At 35.0% G+C, this 17,758-nt stretch overlaps 1 protein-coding gene across 4 annotated transcripts in view; it reads left to right on the top strand.

Moving 5' to 3' along the window:
* Positions 1-17,553, top strand: part of LOC141448172 (trypsin II-P29-like) — a 36,683-nt gene extending 19,130 nt beyond the window's left edge. For 3 of the 4 annotated variants that reach the window (XM_074116313.1, XM_074116312.1, XM_074116311.1), the window contains exons 4-11: positions 2,594-2,776; positions 4,839-5,234; positions 6,526-6,602; positions 7,953-8,053; positions 12,567-12,666; positions 14,524-14,692; positions 15,051-15,208; positions 17,080-17,553. In XM_074116313.1, the coding sequence (XP_073972414.1) occupies positions 2,594-2,776; positions 4,839-5,234; positions 6,526-6,602; positions 7,953-8,053; positions 12,567-12,666; positions 14,524-14,692; positions 15,051-15,208; positions 17,080-17,235 (1,340 nt within the window). In that variant the 3' untranslated portion in view covers positions 17,236-17,553. The remainder of the gene's footprint in view (positions 1-2,593; positions 2,777-4,838; positions 5,235-6,525; positions 6,603-7,952; positions 8,054-12,566; positions 12,667-14,523; positions 14,693-15,050; positions 15,209-17,079) is intronic. The other variant, XM_074116314.1, reaches the window with a different exon arrangement.
* Positions 17,554-17,758: the final 205 nt, after the last annotated feature.

Here is a 17,758-nt window from a genome sequence, read left to right as displayed (position 1 = left end):
TGTAGTGATGTATCCATGTTTCATCCACAATGACGAAACGACGCTTAAAGTCCTGCGGATTCTTCTGGAACAGCTACAAACCGTCCTTGCAACACTTCACACGATTTCGTTTTTGGTCAAGCGTGAGCAATCGCGGCACCCATCTTGCGGATAGCTTTGTCATGTCCAAATGTTGATGCAAACTATTATGTACCCGTTCATTCGAGATGCCCACAGCACTAGCAATCTCACGCACCTTCACTCTTCTGTCATCCATCACCATATCATGGATTTTATCAATGATTTCTGGAGTAGTAACCTCAACAGGGCGTCCAGAACGTTCAGCGTCACTTGTGCCCATATGGCCACTCCGAAAATTTTGAAACCACTTATAAACTGTTCTAATCGAAGGTGCAGAGTCACCATAATGTTTATCAAGCTTCTCTTTAGTCACCTGAGGCGTTTTGCCTTTCATAAAGTAGTTTTAATCAACACACGAAATTCTTTTTCGTCCATTTTTTGAAAATCACTGGACTTCCTCGATTCAAACGAATGCCAAACACAAAGAAATAGACCGATCTGGCTGAAACTTGGTGTGTGTTCTTCCAAGAGATGCTACTAACTAAACATAACCTCGATACGCGCCAGTAGTGCTATCTCTCTGACTTTGCACGGACTTTTCAAACGACCCTCGTATTAGTTGAAAAACTTAATAATGAAATAAATTTATCATAATATGAGATTGCAGGTATTTTTTATTTTTATATTTAGCTCTTGTGTGCTGTTGAGACCGGGCAGTTCATTAAAAAGTGAGATAAGTGATTTGGTGCGTACAATTGGCAGAGAGGACAAGTTGAATCTGTATCAAATTGATAGTACTGGTTATTAGAATTCATGCGACACATTTTTTTTTTTGTTATAAAGACGTAACTGTACAATCAACCTAAGTTTACTTATATGCATATTTAACTTAAGGTGCGGTTCACCTAAATCATAAGCACTTAGATTGCGATAAGTGGGAATTGTATCTACCATTCTCAATGGTTTGAACATCACGGCTTATTAGATTATTTTTTAAAACACATTAAAATAGACTAGAATTTTTCTTCAACTATTTTCTAAGCTCTGTGATCGCCATAGATTATCAAAACCGATACAAGATTAGATCCTGTTTAAGCTCACTTGCCCAATTAAATGGCATGCCCTGTATTGCAAATCTAATTGTATCAAATAATACATTTTTAGAGGGATTATAATCAGCTGTATTGGATCTACCCAATCTAATTGTTTCAAATAACACATTTTAGGGAGGTTATAATCAGGTATTTTCAAAATAGCAAGTTTCATTATATTTTAATGATAAACTGCCTATTTTGCAGTGTTGCCGTACAATTCCATTACTGAGATTACTTTGCCTTCCTCGGCCATCTATATCGGGAGTACTAGGTCAGCCCTGCCTGCGGCTATTTTACCTTAATTAGCCTAAATTCTGTATACGTTTTTTTGTTCTCACACAACACTATTATTATCTGGAAATGGTATTTAACATCCGTATTCTTTTACTACATTTTTATAACTTAATTATAAATAAAAAAAAAAAGTATTGATGTTTTTCAGGCTAAGAAATTTGTGTTTAAGTAATTATTAAGAAGAAATTGGTTCACAATAGGAAATCATTTTTGTATGAACGGACAGCTGTTCGTTAAAGAATTCTGAAAAACTGTACATGCTAATAATCTTCAGCGAAATTTATGTAATCGGAGTTTATTAAGTAGGGGATTGAATTGTTGTTCATTATTTTTGGTGACTGATTTATAGTTTCAATAGGATGAAAAAATAATCGCCATTTCAGTCGAGTAAAATTTATTTTGCCGAGCTTTCGACCTAGGGACTAGGTCATCTTCAGTGCTAGTTTAGAAAGTAATATTTTTACATTTCAGGGTAGGTGTGTCGTCTGTCTTGTCTATTCATGGACTGAGTGTGGTCGGTTAGGACAACCTAACACATATTACACACAGACCGACCACACTCAGTCCATGAACCCTAGGTCGAAAGTTCGCCAAAATAAATTTTACTCGACTGAAATGACAATTATTTTTTCATCCTATAGGGGATTGAAGTTTAAGCTCTCCCGAAAAATGCCGTTTAAATATGGGCACTGACCCTTACATAATCTAGATATCTATGAAATATATAACCAAAATTTCAAAATGGGAGATACTAGTTAACTAGATATGTAACTGGATAGAACGACTTCTGCTAGTTTTCTAATCGTCATACGAGTTTCATGTTTCATTTCAACTTGTACACAAGTATCTTAGGTTTTTCTCAGGAATATTGATTTCAAGGGGTTTCTTGGGGAGTTTTTTAAACATCTCCCTTTCTTAACAATAATATTTTATTGGCGCTAATAACCTCGCAGTTGATGCGCCGGACAAAAAAAAAAAAAAAAAAAATTTATTTCGCTACGAACAACTATCTCTTTAGAACATTTTTTTAATTTCAAGAAAATGTTATTAGTTAGATTAGAGAAAATCTTGTGAGTGATTATTTTAGATAATTTTACATCATCATCATCATCATAATCATTAAATTTTGCCTCTCTCTATTTCAGTGATCCCTCAAACCTGCTGGTATCGTGGAGCCCAATTTGAATGTGGCCTCTCGTTATCTTGTGTACTGGAAGGTGGTAAACCGCTCGATCTGTGCTCTGGTGGCATGATCTGGAGTTGTTGTGTTTCCAGAGATAAAGCGCACGCTGCTTCAGATCCTGCAATGGGTGCCATAGAAAATGCAAGTAAGTAGACATTTTTTATTATTTATTTAAATTTGGAATTAGAATTTATTCATTTTAATGAAATAGTAAACATTAGTGAACTTAAATGAGTTACAAGCCAAATTTTGATCCAGTTTTTATGAACTTCCGTTTCAATGAAAGTATTCAATGAAATCGTTGAGTCTAATTCTAATACTTTACAATAGAATTAAATGGCTTGCCCTGTATTGTCTATCAAATCTAATTGTTTCATTATAACACATTTTAGAGACAGATTATAATCAGGCATTTTCAAAATAGCACGTTTCATAATTTTAATGATAAAATTGCCTATTTTGCAGTGGTGCCGTATAATTCCACACTGAAATTACTTTCCCTTCCTCGGCCATCTGTATCGGAAGTACTAGGTCAGCCCTGGCTGCGGCAAATAAGTATTCTAATACTTTACAATATATAGGCAGTAACAGCTGATAGGGAGTGTATTGTAATGTATCCTCTTCCCTAGACACTGTTGCCGGAAGAGGCCTATTAGGCCACCCTTATAGTTGCAAAAAAACCAGGGTTTTCCCCAAAGTCTTTTTGTGCATTTCCAAGTACAGTGGGAATCATATCGTAAAGTAGCGATTTCCATGCATTCAAACAGGATGTGAGACGTCTTCTTTCTCTTCCAGTTTTAACCAGCTCAGATTATCTGACTCCACACACTAAGGAACACTCTGCAAGATGTTTTCTTAGCCTACAGTGCGCATTTAAAGAAAAAGGCTTAAGTCGTCACTCGGTTTGGTCACTCGTACCCCTATTCCCAGCGTGACCACTAGCAGGGGTGCCACCTGCCTTACCAATAGAAGATATTGAGATGCACTTCAATGTTGCTTGACGGCCTTTAGCAAACTACCGCTTCTGGCCAAAAGCTCTAAATCCATTAAATCTATATTTTTAATTTTCTAAAATTAAATAGCGGATTAATTGCATTAATTTTAGAATCAGTTATTCCCAAGAAAATTATTAATAAGTCATACAGAACTAAAACTATAACAATAGTGATTAGACTAATAGAGAGAGATGGCCAGACAATAAACCTATTGTGTATTATATTTTCGCTCTGTTTCCAATTCGCAGCGAAAGTTTCACAACTCTCCCTTTCAACTGTGTTTTCACTTTCCATTAAAGCGCCAATTAAATTTGCTTCAATAACTTTAAAGCATTACTTAATTAAGCTTGTAATAAATACCTTAATTTTGATCTTTGATAATTATTTTTACTCTTTGTCATTATTACTAGGTTTCTTTCGATGGTATTTACTTACAACGTTGTAAACTAATAATCGTTCAATTTAAATCGAGTATACGCATCGATATAAAGTAGAATATACTATTTTCTCTTTCGTCTGAATTATCCGTAGAGCAAGGTTTTACTTTGTCTCTGAAGAAGAAGTACATTTAATAAAGGGCTTTTTACATGGTCAATTGGACGGACGGTCAGCCAAAGGGATGTCAGAACCTGATTCACCTAGTAATGTTCAAGAATGATGAATGAGACTGACGGATGTCTAAAATCTTATTTTTAAATCCAATCTGTAAGCACGCAGATTACATCAGTCTTGGCCCCCAGGCTATGGGCAGATTGCTGATATCAGTGACATCAATGCTTGATCGTTTCATTCAAGCACAACAATCCTCCCTCTCTTGTTGCAATCCAGGTACTACTTTTGGATCACATATGTGATCCTCCGAATTAGTGCCTGATCTTGAGCGGGAAGGGCATAAGAAACGGGATGAATTGGCACTGTAAGGTTCGCTCATAATGTCTACACACATCTTTTAATAAAAGATGTTTTAATAAAAACTGGGTCACGCTTTTGGTTTGAGAAAACTGGTATTTAACAATAAAAGTTTTTCATTGTTTCAAAAGTTTTCATCGCCATTTTCGTTTTTATAAACAGTATTTTTTAAAAATAACTCTCTCGTTGTCTTGAAAATTTGAAATAGATTAAAGTAACGTTGAAATGTGCTCTGTTAATATAATTATATCGATATAAATATATGGTTGATGGATAAGGATTTGGGTTACTCTTCCATGGCAGCGCTGGCATTTCTGGAGAGCCAACATATGCTGCACCATCTTCCTGTGCATCACAACACTCTGGAGGACCACGGTGAAGAGGAATCTCAACATCATCAGTACTACTGGAATCTACCTGTGCCTTCGGTCAGCTCGTCTACGCCTTCCACTTCCATAAGACCTCCGCCTTCTTACTTCCATCATTACTACCGGCCGCCACAGATTGCCCCGCAGCCTCCACTACCACCTATACCACCTTTTCCGCACAATTTCCACACCCAACGACCTGACTACCACAACCGACCGTCATATTCTACATCACCTCCGAGTTATCCTCCTCCTCCGCCCCCTCCTATGCCTCAATCATCCACGCCAATTTATCATCATCAGCATCATGATAATTCAGTTGGATTTAGGGGTAAAAACATTTCCTTTGTTCAAAAATACAGAAACGCTACGAGCACATTTCCTCAAGAAATCAAAAAACTAAGCAGGCACCCCTTTACATACCTAGCACGTAGCCTCTTCTTCTATTTAATATTCTTTCTTGTCTTCTTTTCAATACACAGAGCACATTCCAAAGAAAGAAAATCGCACCACAAGAAAAAGAAAAAAATCTGTTCACTCCATTTTAGTATTTCTTTTAAAATTAGCATGTCGCATGATGTACGAGTATTCAGTAGTAATTTAAGTCGAGAGTAATATACATTTGTTTATCTTAAAATCCAAAATCAGTGAAAGTAAGAATTACCTAGTGAAAACTAGTTTTAACTACTACGCCCTTTCGAGAAATACTTTTTATTGGTAAAAAGAAAACTCTGCACTTTTCTTTAGTGATTTTGAGATTTCACTAACTTAAAACTAAGTAAAGTTGTGAACTTGAAACTTTTGTAATTGATTTACCATTAAACTAACCAGTAAACTATGCATTCCGATTTCTGCTTACCATTTTTTAAACTTGGTTAACTCTATTCTTCTGGCAATTCTTGGAGTAATGCTCTATTTTCTCGTAAAATTCTAGGACCTTATGATTTCCCTTAAAAAACCATATTATTCTATAGTGAGTTTGCAAGTCCAGACCAAGATTTGGGCTATTTGCATTACATCAGGCGATTGGCACAAAAGCGAGGTCCAGACTAGGTCTTCTATCCCAAAAATTGGCAAACAATAGGGAAGAGTTTTTCCGTTGGTTAAAGGCCTAAGTTATCTAAAGCTCGACGCTGGAAGGCATAAGAGCATTAGACAAAGAAGAAGAAGAAGAAGAGTTTGCAAGTCTTGACTTTGAGGTGTCTTGAATCTTATTAGACTTGCGGCAAAATGATCGAAGATTTGTGGTAGAGGAGGTTCTTCCAAGGTTAAGACCAGTTTTTAAGACTCCTTTTTTTGGGCGATCATCCTGATGTCATCTTTCCTACACAACACTCGACCTAAAATCTGCAAGAATTATTACATCCGGTCAGAGAATTATTTTTTTTTGTCACGGTAATACAACGATTATTAAACTTGTTGTAAAATGAAAATTCTTCTTAGTCAATGAAGTTTTCCCTTAAAAGTACTCTAGAGAAAATTTCTGGAGGTTTAATATTCCTGGAGTTATTTAAAGGACTTTTTCCCCCTAGGTAATTCTGACTTTCACGGATTCCTTATTTTTGCATGGATGGGTAATGTTCATTATAATTATAATTTTTTTTTTTTTTTATTTTCCACAGGATGTGGTGAAATTTACGCTAGAAGTCATCGAATTGTTGGCGGACATAGTTCTACATTTGGAACACATCCGTGGCAGGTTATATAGTTTACATTCATTGTTTATGAGCTTTTCCTACATTAGCTATTTCCTTTTTTTGGAAGTTAATTAAGAAATAATGAAATATTATCGTTCAAATTTTCTCTCGCTATGTACTGCTTTTCATTCAATGTTCTGTGCATTTTATCAAAAGATTTGAACATCACTATTTTTGGAGAGCGATAAAAGTTACTACTACAAAATTAAGTTTGTTGTTAAGTTTATTTAACAACAGAGTGATGACATCCTTTCATTGGAAATCGCTTAACGACATCTCATTTAGGATTTTTTTTTTTAAACATTCTCCCTTAACGTGGCTTTTCCTTTGATATAGCCTCTTTAATACAGGGTGGGGCAAAAGGTGTGAACCGGTTTTAAAGGGATGTAAAACAAAAACAATTTAACTTACAGAAATTATGTTTATATTGTTTAATTCAGTACAGAATCTAGTTTTTTTACATTAAGTTTGAAAGATGATATCACGTAGGTGGCGGCCGTCAGCCGCGATGCACTCTTGAAGTTTTCAACCGCTCTTCTGCACATTTCGATGGGTATTGCCGTAACTTCCTCTCTGATTCTGTCCTTAAGTTCTTCCCGGGTATGTGGACGATGTTTAAAAACTTTTTCCTTTATCTACCCCTAAAGAAAAAAATCACAAAAAGGTGAAAAATGGTCCTTACTTTTTTGAGGATAATGGGCGAACCGTCACTGTCACCGCTGAGCGCTATGTGACAATGTTGGAAGAGTTTTTTGAACCTGAGCTGGAAGAATTGAGTGAAGCAACTAATCTGGGAGACATCTGGTCCCCAACAGGACGGGACTACATCCCACACTGCTAGGATTTCAATGGCGAGATTGAGGCAAGTGTTCCCCCAGCGCCTCGTCTCTTTGAGGGGTGACGTGGAGTGGCCTGCGCGCTCACCAGATTTGAGCATTTGTGATTTTTTTTTTTCTTTGGGGGTACATAAAGGAAAAAGTTTTTAAACATCGTCCACATACCCAGGAAGAACTTAAGGACAGAATCAGAGAGGAAGTTACGGCAATACCCATCGAAATGTGCAGAAGAGCGGTTGAAAACTTCAAGAGTGCATCGCGGCTGACGGCCGCCACCTACGTGATATCATCTTTCAAACTTAATGTAAAAAAAACTAGATTCTGTACTGAATTAAACAATATAAACATAATTTCTGTAAGTTGAATTGTTCTTGTTTTACATCCCTTTAAAACCGGTTCATACCTTTTGCCCCACCCTGTAATAGCGTAAAGTATGTTTTAATTGTAATTTTTCTTAAGATATTACTTTGGTTCTCATAAAAACAAAACAAAAACCTGTATCTTTTATTTCCACAGGCAGCGATCATAAAGACCGGCTTCCTGAGCAAGAAGTTGTCTTGTGGCGGAGCGTTGCTCAACAACAGATGGGTGGTGACGGCCGCACACTGCGTCGCAACGTAACTAAATAAACCAAATTACAAACAATTACGGCACGCTGCCCCGGGTCAGAGTTCCACCAGGGCTCGCTTCCAACACTTGCACGTTTACTTCATTATAATTTTTATATTTTTTGTTTCCTCTTCACCCTTTTTTTTAAAAAAATATCTGGATGAAAAAAAAATAGCTAATTCACTTGGAAATACCGTTATGTAGCAGAAAAGTAGAAATTGTTTAAGAAAGGAGAATGTGTAACTTTTATACTTGCATCGTTCTTGGATTTTTTTCTACTGGAACCCAAAAAAGGATCTTCTCTTATCTCTTTAAAGCCTGACGATTTGGAAACCTGTTTATTAATTATAAATTATGATTAGGTTAAAATTATTATCTAATAATTAAGTTCCGACTTAACACCTTTTCAGGTTATAATGATAGAATTGCTTATTCCAAATTTTAAACAAATCTGTAAAGCAGATATGTAACTTCGCAAAATAGACAAAAATGAAAATCTATCCAAAAGGTACAAAAATCTCCTTAACAAAAACTTACAGTTTTAAAAGTTAAGTATAAGGGTTGATTAAACGCCAAAAGGTACACAAATCAGCAAGTACCCAACATTTCATTCAAGCTTAGTTGATATAATTTAAGTAATTTTGCTGCATTAACTTTTCCTTCACATTTTTTAGAATTTATTAGATATCACAGACCCTTATGCTGGCCAGTTCATTCATAATATTAATTTGTTATAATTATGATAAGATGTATATTATATCCGTTTTTAAATAGGTACTTTATTTTAACTCTATTCCGAATTATTCTTCGGATTTAGCTTTAATTTGCCCTTTATTCTGAGATGTCACATATATACGATATATGCAAAAGTAGAAAAAGACAAAGTTAGAGTCGGCTACTGTTTAAATTTGAATCACGGATTTAAAAGAATATTTCAGTCTTGAATTCGTCTTACCGAAATATTCGTGAGCACAAATAACACACAGTTAATAACAAGTAGATTATTCAACATTATTTATTCATTTCTCAATTGTAATTTAATTTAGACCCCCTAATTTTACTTATAGTAAAATACTGGAATAATTAGATGTCCTAAACGTATGCATATCTCATTTATTTTATATTACATGTATACAACATTGTGGGAAGAACACCTAGATTGAGAATGTAATTAAAGAAAACTATATTATCTGCGATAAAGCCAGATAATTATTATCTATTATTATAAACGTTTGGCTACTACATAAAATAACAATTACTTTAATCGAAGAATGAACTTAAACAGACGATTTAAAAAAATAAATAAAATAAAATAAATAAATAAAATAAACAAAATCATTGATGTATGTTGATGTAAGCATTTTTTCAAAAAGTTTTTGAATTTTTTAACCTGTAATTAATAGTTTGATTATTATAGATTAATATTAATAGATATTAAAGTCAATCTACAGTGCTACTTGAACAAATATTTTGTAGATAAATATGGCCAGCATAAGGGTCTGTGATATCTAATAAATTCTAAAAAATGTGAAGGAAAAGTTAATGCAGCAAAATTACTTAAATTATATGAACTAAGCATGAATGAAATGTTGGGTACTAGCTGATTTGTGTACCTTTTGGCGTTTAATCAACCCTTATACTTAACTTTTAAAACTGTAAGTTTTTGTTAAGGAGATAGCATTTGAGGTAACAAAATAAATATTTAGCGTTTTGAAAGCGTTCAATCAATGGCCTTTCAAAGAGTTTCCTGTGGAACATTTGTGTTAAAAGGAAGTAAAATTTATTATCCATTAAAAAGACGTCAAACGCGAAAACTATAGACGGGTTAAGAAGAACATCCATCTGACTTCATGTGTTTATGATCAAATGGTATCATTTGAACAAATATCGATTTCTAGCAAGACTATAATATTAATATCATGTCCATCACAGTTCTTTTTTTCACGTTGAATGAAAAGGTTAGGTAAGATTAAATCATGTTTCTAAATAATTCTATGAAAGGTACTATTTGGCTATAAATCGGAAAATCAATTAATACTGCATTTGTCGGGAAAATTACAAATATGAAAAACTTCCCTTGAATTTCAGCCGAAAAGAAATATTCTACGTCTAAAAATGATTGTATCGTTGCATAGAACTATTTTCGTCATCAAAACTTAAGAGCAGAAAATGAGTTTAGCGTTAAAATTTGCACGACCAAATATTCAAGTTATTAAAGAAATGGGCACTCTAACGAGAGAAGCTTCTAAAAAGCATACATTAGTAAAAGCTATGTACCACACCAACTTCAAGATAACAATAGTTATAACGGGAAAAGCGGTGGTAACAATAAAGAAAATTAGATAGCTGCAGGAAATTTCTAGACGTTTTCCTTTTTAATTTTCTGTGAAGCGATTTTTGTCGCGTTCTTCGTGTACCGATCGCCACCAATAAATTTGATGGATACTTCCTTTCTTGTGATCTCCTTGGACATACTTATGTCAGCCACTCAAGGAAGATTAGGAAATTGGTTCAGTCTTAAAAATAGCATTTGTGCCACAAAAGATATTTTGTATTGATGGCTGAACTGTCTGAAAATGGCCACGCTTAGGCTGGAAACATAGTGGAGCGGCGAGCAAAGCGGCGCTGATAGCGAAGAGCGAAGCGGCGAAATCAAACACAAGTAAACATATGGGACCGCGCATAGTGGCGAGCAAAGCGAAGATAGAGCAACGCTATCTATTTCTAGTTTTTGTTTTTGCCGCTTCGTTCTTCGCTATCAGCGCCGCTTTGCTCGCCGCTCCACTATGTTTCCAGCCTTAGGGAGAAATCTCCTTATTCGCCTCTTTGCAGCTAAACTTTCCTTTGCAATCACTAACAGCTGGAGTTAATTTCGGCTAATCTAGTTTCCAATATTACTTTGGTTCTTTTTCAAGTTATACGAGGGTCGTTTGAAAAGTTCGTGCAAAAATAAAAACTACTTAATTTTTGGGGGTAAACCTTTTTTATTTTTCAACATAGTCTCCTTTTAGGCTTATACACTTCGTCCAACGCTGCTCTAGTTTGTTGATCCCTTCCGAATAATAGGATTTGTCCAAGTCTGAAAAATAGCCATTCGTTTCTGCAATCACCTCCTCGTTTGAATAAAATCTTTTTCCCGCCAGCCATTTCTTCATATTGGGGAACAAATAGTAGTCCGAGGGTGCCAAGTCTGGAGAATAGGGGGGATGTGAAACAAGTGTGAGCTGGTGCGTTGTCGTGATGGAAAAGGACTTTTTTGTGGGCCAATCGTGGGCGTTTTTCTTGCAGCTCGGTTTTCAAACGGTCCAATAACGATGAATAATATGCACCTGTAATAGTTTTACCCTTTTCCAGATAGTCGATGAGGATTATTCCTTGCGAATCCCAAAAGACAGTCGCCATAATCTTTCCGGCCGAAGGAACGGTCTTCGCCTTTTTTTTGGCGCAGATTCCCCACTTGGTAACCCATTGTTTAGATTGTTCTTTGGTCTCAGTAGTGTAGTGATGTATCCATGTTTCATGCACAGTGGCGAAACGACGCTTAAAGTCCTGCGGATTCTTCTGGAACAGCTGCAAACCGTCCTTGCCAACACTTCACACGATTTCGTTTTTGGTCAAGCGTGAGCAATCGCGGCACCCATCTTGCGGATAGCTTTGTCATGGTCCAAATGTTGATGCAAAATATTATGTACCCGTTCATTCGAGATGCCCACAGCACTAGCAATCTCACGCACCTTCACTCTTCTGTCATCCCATCACCATATCATGGATTTTATCGATGATTTCTGGAGTAGTAACCTCAACAGGGCGTCCAGAACGTTCAGCGTCACTTGTGCCCATATGGCCACTCCGAAAATTTTGAAACCACTTATAAACTGTTCTAATCGAAGGTGCAGAGTCACCATAATGTTTATCAAGCTTCTCTTTAGTCTCCTGAGGCGTTTTGCCTTTCATAAAGTAGTGTTTAATCAACTCACGAAATTCTTTTTCGTGCATTTTTTGAAAATCACTCGACTTCCTCGATTCAAACGAATGCCAAACACAAAGAAATAGACCGATCTGGCTGAAACTTGGTGTGTGTTCTTCCAAGAGATGCTACTAACTAAACATAACCTCGATACGCGCCAGTGGTGCTATCTCTCTGACTTTGCACGGACTTTTCAAACGACCCTCGTATTTGCCAGAAACAAAACATTTATTTAAACAAAAAAGGAAATTGAAAAGTATTTATTTTGTTACGTCAGAATTTCTTTTCCTGTAACATTATTTTTACTTTTGTTTTCTTGGAATAATAATTAGATTATTACTAGACTCCTAAATAAAATAAACTATTAAATAAATAAAAAATGTGATAATATTAATTATCATAAATTTATTTATTTATGCTGTTAGCCGATAAAAAAGTGTATATTATTTTTGTGCAACTGAATTTCCAAACATAATGTGCACATATTTTGTTACAACACTTTAAAAAAAAAAACAAACTATAAATACATAATATATGCATTTTCTTGTTTGAAGGACTGCAAATAACAATTTGAAAGTACGTCTGGGTGAATGGGATGTCAGAGATCAGACAGAAAAATTAGCACACGAAGAGTTCAGCGTGGAAAGAAAGGAGGTATGTTGTTAGATCGATGAATCGATGATCGTGCCTTTTATTCAATTAAACTACTAAAATTTATCATGGCAAATTTTTGAAATATGCATGGAACTCGTTCCATGGTCTCACCAGACACAACATGATCTTATGATGATTATGTGAGCTTAACTTCCTTCCTGTTACCACACTAAATGTACCACCAATTAATGGTTTTGTGTTGAAATAATGTTACTCATAAATCGGCAAGCAACGAACTGCAGCAAAAAAAAAAAAACGCCTACTTGTTTGACCCAAGAATAGTGCTGCACGAGAAACGAGACAAATCTCGGTCTCGGTACCGAGACCGAGACCGAGACGAGACTTGAGCAACCGAGACCGAGACATGATATATATCTCGTCGAGAAATCTCGGTCTCGTCTCGGTTTTTCAAATATTAATTTTTAGCTACAAAATTATAAAATTGTGTTCTTTATTAATAAATAATCATTACGAGTATTGAATTAATTATTAAAAGATACGATTTTATTATATATATGCTCAATATTACTACATCTATTTGACTTCGAATTACGTAAGTAAAGTAAGCAAAGTAAAGTAATCGACTATTTTTTCAGGCGGGGCTTTACGTCCAACTACCAATTAGGTGTCGCGGACGGAGGCGACTAGCAAACATACTTTACTGTAAATTTCTCATATTAACCATTAAATAAAATCCAAGGCCTAAGACCGGGAATCGAACCCAGTACCACAATACACATTAGCTCGCACCGCTCGGCTACCGTGGCGGCCCCCTTCGAATTACCTAATTTTTACATAAATTCACTAAATTTCACTATTCATATCATTCATTCATTCAATTTCATAAATTTCACTATTAATAATCTAATACTTTGAACTTTGATATTATTTGAATTATATTTTAGAATTTTAGAATTAGTGAATTTGAAAAAAAAGACTATCTATGCACCTAAAAAATGTTGCCAAAAATTTTCGTTTTTAAGATACACTTTGCCCAAGCATTGATACATAAAAGAGCTTTTACTGAGTCAGAAGTTAGAGAAGATCTTCTATTGGTCATTATCATCGCAGCTTGCGAAAATAATCTTTCCGATGGCACTGAAGTTGCACAGATACTAAAACTATCTTTTGCCATTCTAGACAAATTTTTGAAGGAATTCTCAAGTGTTTTCCACCATTCTAAAATGTCAACGTCTACTGGTGCTTGGTCTAATTTGGTGTAATTAATTATTTCTGTCTTACATGCTACGGTGATATTTGCTGATTTTTGAGCAAATGGTGCAAAAATATTGATGCAGTCGTCGTCGTCGTCGTCAAAAGGTGAATCATCAGATTCTTTATCTTCACCAACAGCCGTAACTAATGGAGCGGGAAGTTTGTTGGGAGGTGTATTTTTTATTTCACGTAAACAAAATTTCAAAAAAACCGAGACCGAGATATCTCGACGAGACCGAGACCGAGACTTGAGCGACCGAGATCGAGACTGCATAAAGTCTCGCCTCGTCTCGGTCTCGTGCAGCACTACCCAAGAATCCTGGACCTGTAGAGTCATTATTCATTATAAATAACTTTTCGAAACAGGTTCACGGACAAGTACACCCTTCACATTACATCTCAAATTTGACAAGTAGTCTGTATAGCTTGAGGACAAGCTGCAAAAAAAGTCGTCCAAGAGAATATGTCGGCGATGGAACTTCAATTCTATTCTAACTTTCCTTATTTCAAGCAAGACTTAATTTTAATTAAGATAGACATCAGGCACGAATCTGATATCAACTCATTATGTAATGTTAATAAAAAAACTCACAATATATAAAACAAAACATTAAAATACTTTTTTTAAAAAATTAAAACCAGGTACATCCACAATATAGCCCTACAGACTTCCGAAACGATGTAGCACTGGTGAAATTGGATAAACAAGTACATTTTAAGCAGCATATACTACCGATCTGCCTTCCAGATACTGCCATCAAATTAGTTGGGAAAACAGCCACCGTGGCAGGCTGGGGCCGTACAAGGCACGGTAATAATTCTTATTATTAAGAAATTATATAAACAAAAACAACTATCTATATATTAAAATATAAGTTTACATGCTCCTTAGTAAACTAAGTTCAAGGAAAACCCATGTATGAACCATCACAGTACTTTTCTTGCATTTAGCATGTTTAATATTCCACCTCTGTTTAACAATAGTGAATTAGTTGTATCACAGATGTTGGCACATCTAGGATATGTACCAAGAAGGAGGATCAAAACGTCATCAATTTTTTTGTTTAGTATTTGATAAACTCCTGTATCTTTGTATACCGATAAATACTAAATAATATCACAAAAATATTATTGAATCACTTAAATAAAAAAAAATTATTGCTTTTTAGGAGTGATGACTGTTCCAACGGTATTACAGGAAGTAGACGTGGAAGTGATACCAAATGAACGTTGCCAAAGATGGTTCCGGGCGGCTGGTAGGCGAGAAACCATCCATGATGTCTTCATCTGCGCAGGATTCAAAGAGGGTGGTCGGGACAGCTGTCAGGTACTTATTTTTATTTTTATTTTTTTTAGCGCATCAACAGCTGAGGTTATTAGCGCTTGGAGCTTTTTTTCAGTGCACTGCCGGCCTCCGGACAGTGTTCTCTCGTTACAGACAACACTGTCCATCACCGGACAGTGAGCTATAAGAAGCTCCTAGGAAGAGAAAATCTAAGGGTTAGCAGCTGGATTAGAACCCGGGACCTCCGCGTGGGAATCGAGTACGCTAACCACATAGCTAATCCCTCCCCTACTTATTTTTATTATTTATTTTCAGAGAGAGAGAGAGAGAGAGAGAGAGAGAGAGAGAGAGTGTGAGGTGACAGAATTTAAAGATTATCTTCATTAAATAAAAGATCGTAATCTTTGGAATATTTTTTTCATAAAGAACGTCTTGAAAGTTTTAAATTCATCTACATTTCTCTTGCTATCTACAATCCTAATGGTTGAGACAAATTTTCTTTGCTTGCTAGCTTCAGCAATAATTTGGAGGTATACCAAGATACTACAATCGCCTTACAGGAGGTCACTTGACCCATTGACATAACTCTATTCACTTTCCGGTATTTTTGTCTAATTCCTCCTGGCTAACTGGCTTAGAAGTGGCCTTCTTAAAGTTCCTAGTTTTTTTTTTTTTTTTTTTTTTGGCATTGGCTTTCGCCATACATCCAGCATCGTCCAGGTGCTTATCACTAGAATATCACTCACTCTCCATTCTTACTTATAAATACATTCGCTTCACACATTCATCCCTCTATTATAGTGGTCGGCAACCTATTTTAAGTAGAGAGCCATTTCTCCTTAAATAATTTTAATAAATCTTACCAAGAGCCGCAAGGATGATAGTGTAAAAAGCTCTGTAGATCATTTATATTCACAAATTATTATTTTATGATATTCAATAACTTTTAAAGTTTTTATATATTTACTTTCACATATTGCAAAGTAAATAAACAAATAGATAATGACTAAACCTGTATTTGAATGAAAATGGCGGCAGTCCTATATATTACGTTCTGTATTTTAATATAATTCTATTCAATTTCTAACCTATCACATTTAAAATTTTTTTTGAAAAAATATCTTTAATAAATGAAATTTTCATTTGTTTCAATAAAATTTATTTTATTATACACAATTTATGTACAATTTATTTTGAGCAGGCTGAAGAGCCACAAAATTTGGATAAAAGAGCCGCGGGTTGCCGACCCCTGCTCTACTATACACAACTATTTACATACAAACTTACAACTAATGGATGGATCAGTACTCCTATATTCCTGCCATCCTTATAGCTTAACCGAAATTAAAATCACCGTAATCCTTCTCTAGTCATTTTCTTCCATTCATTCTAATCGGCTATAACTTTTAAATACATTCATTGCTAGCTCTGCTATAGACTTAAGCACATAGATGTTGGTGGGAGAATATTATATCTTCGTAGCGAAATGGTGCATCTAAATACCTGTATATGTCGTCAAACATTCCTAGTAGTTATGCACAATAAATTGGCCTCAAATAAGTGGTTTATATAAACAAAATAACTGTATAAACAATGGTGCAAATTATACTTGTTAAAACGGTGGCACTAAAAATTCTTATCGACACCATGAACAAAAATTAAGCGCCTAGAAAGCCATTAGCAAAAGTGGCGAACCTGCACGAAAAAAAAGTAAAATCGACCGTCTGACAGTTTATCTAAACCATATCAAGATGAATTCATCTAACATTTTTAGGAAAAAGTTAATCCCTTAAAAGTTTGAGAATTGTAGAAAGATGAAGTTTATTAGTGTTTTTTTTTAATTACTGGATGAATTTTATTATTATATTTTTTAATAACTTCTAATAGCAATTAGAATCGAAATCATTTTACAGGGCGACTCCGGAGGACCATTAACTACTTCCCTGGATGGACGTAAAACATTGATAGGCTTAGTATCTTGGGGTATTGGCTGCGGCCGGGAACATCTTCCCGGTGTTTACACGAACATCCAGAGGTTTGTGCCTTGGATTGAGAAGGTTATGGTATGATGAAATCATTACAACAGAAAATTGCCGCATCGTATTTTCTTCTTCTATTATTTTGGCAACAATTTCAACTACCACCGAGAAATGATGTCAGTTAGATCATTTTTTTTTGCAATATGTATAGTAAAATATATTTGTGACTTTTCGTGTCATAAGACCAACTTAGATTGTTATGAGATTGGGATTTTTCAGCTTTTAAATGAGACTGAAATTGGTGTAAATTGCCTTGAGTTTGGCAATTCTAAAAAAAAAAAAAATATGTAAATATTAACAGATTTTGTAAATATATTAAGAGTTACTATTAAAATTAATGTAAATAATTTATACATAAATCAGGGATCCCTAGAGAATTAAATCATATGAAATAAATATTTGTACAGAATATTTACATGGCAGTAGTGTTTCTTATTTTACTATTTTTTGTTTATTTATGTATATTTATTAAAAAGGATGTTTACTTTATATTTTGCGTAATTATTGTCTCGCAACTTCATTTCACTTATAGAAATTATTAACATCCATTTGA

Source organism: Rhodnius prolixus, unplaced genomic scaffold (genome assembly GCF_049639745.1).
Source record: "Rhodnius prolixus isolate KJV_2025 unplaced genomic scaffold, Rpr scaffold_13, whole genome shotgun sequence".
Taxonomy (NCBI): domain Eukaryota; kingdom Metazoa; phylum Arthropoda; class Insecta; order Hemiptera; family Reduviidae; genus Rhodnius; species Rhodnius prolixus.
This window is presented reverse-complemented; position numbering and strand designations above follow the sequence as displayed.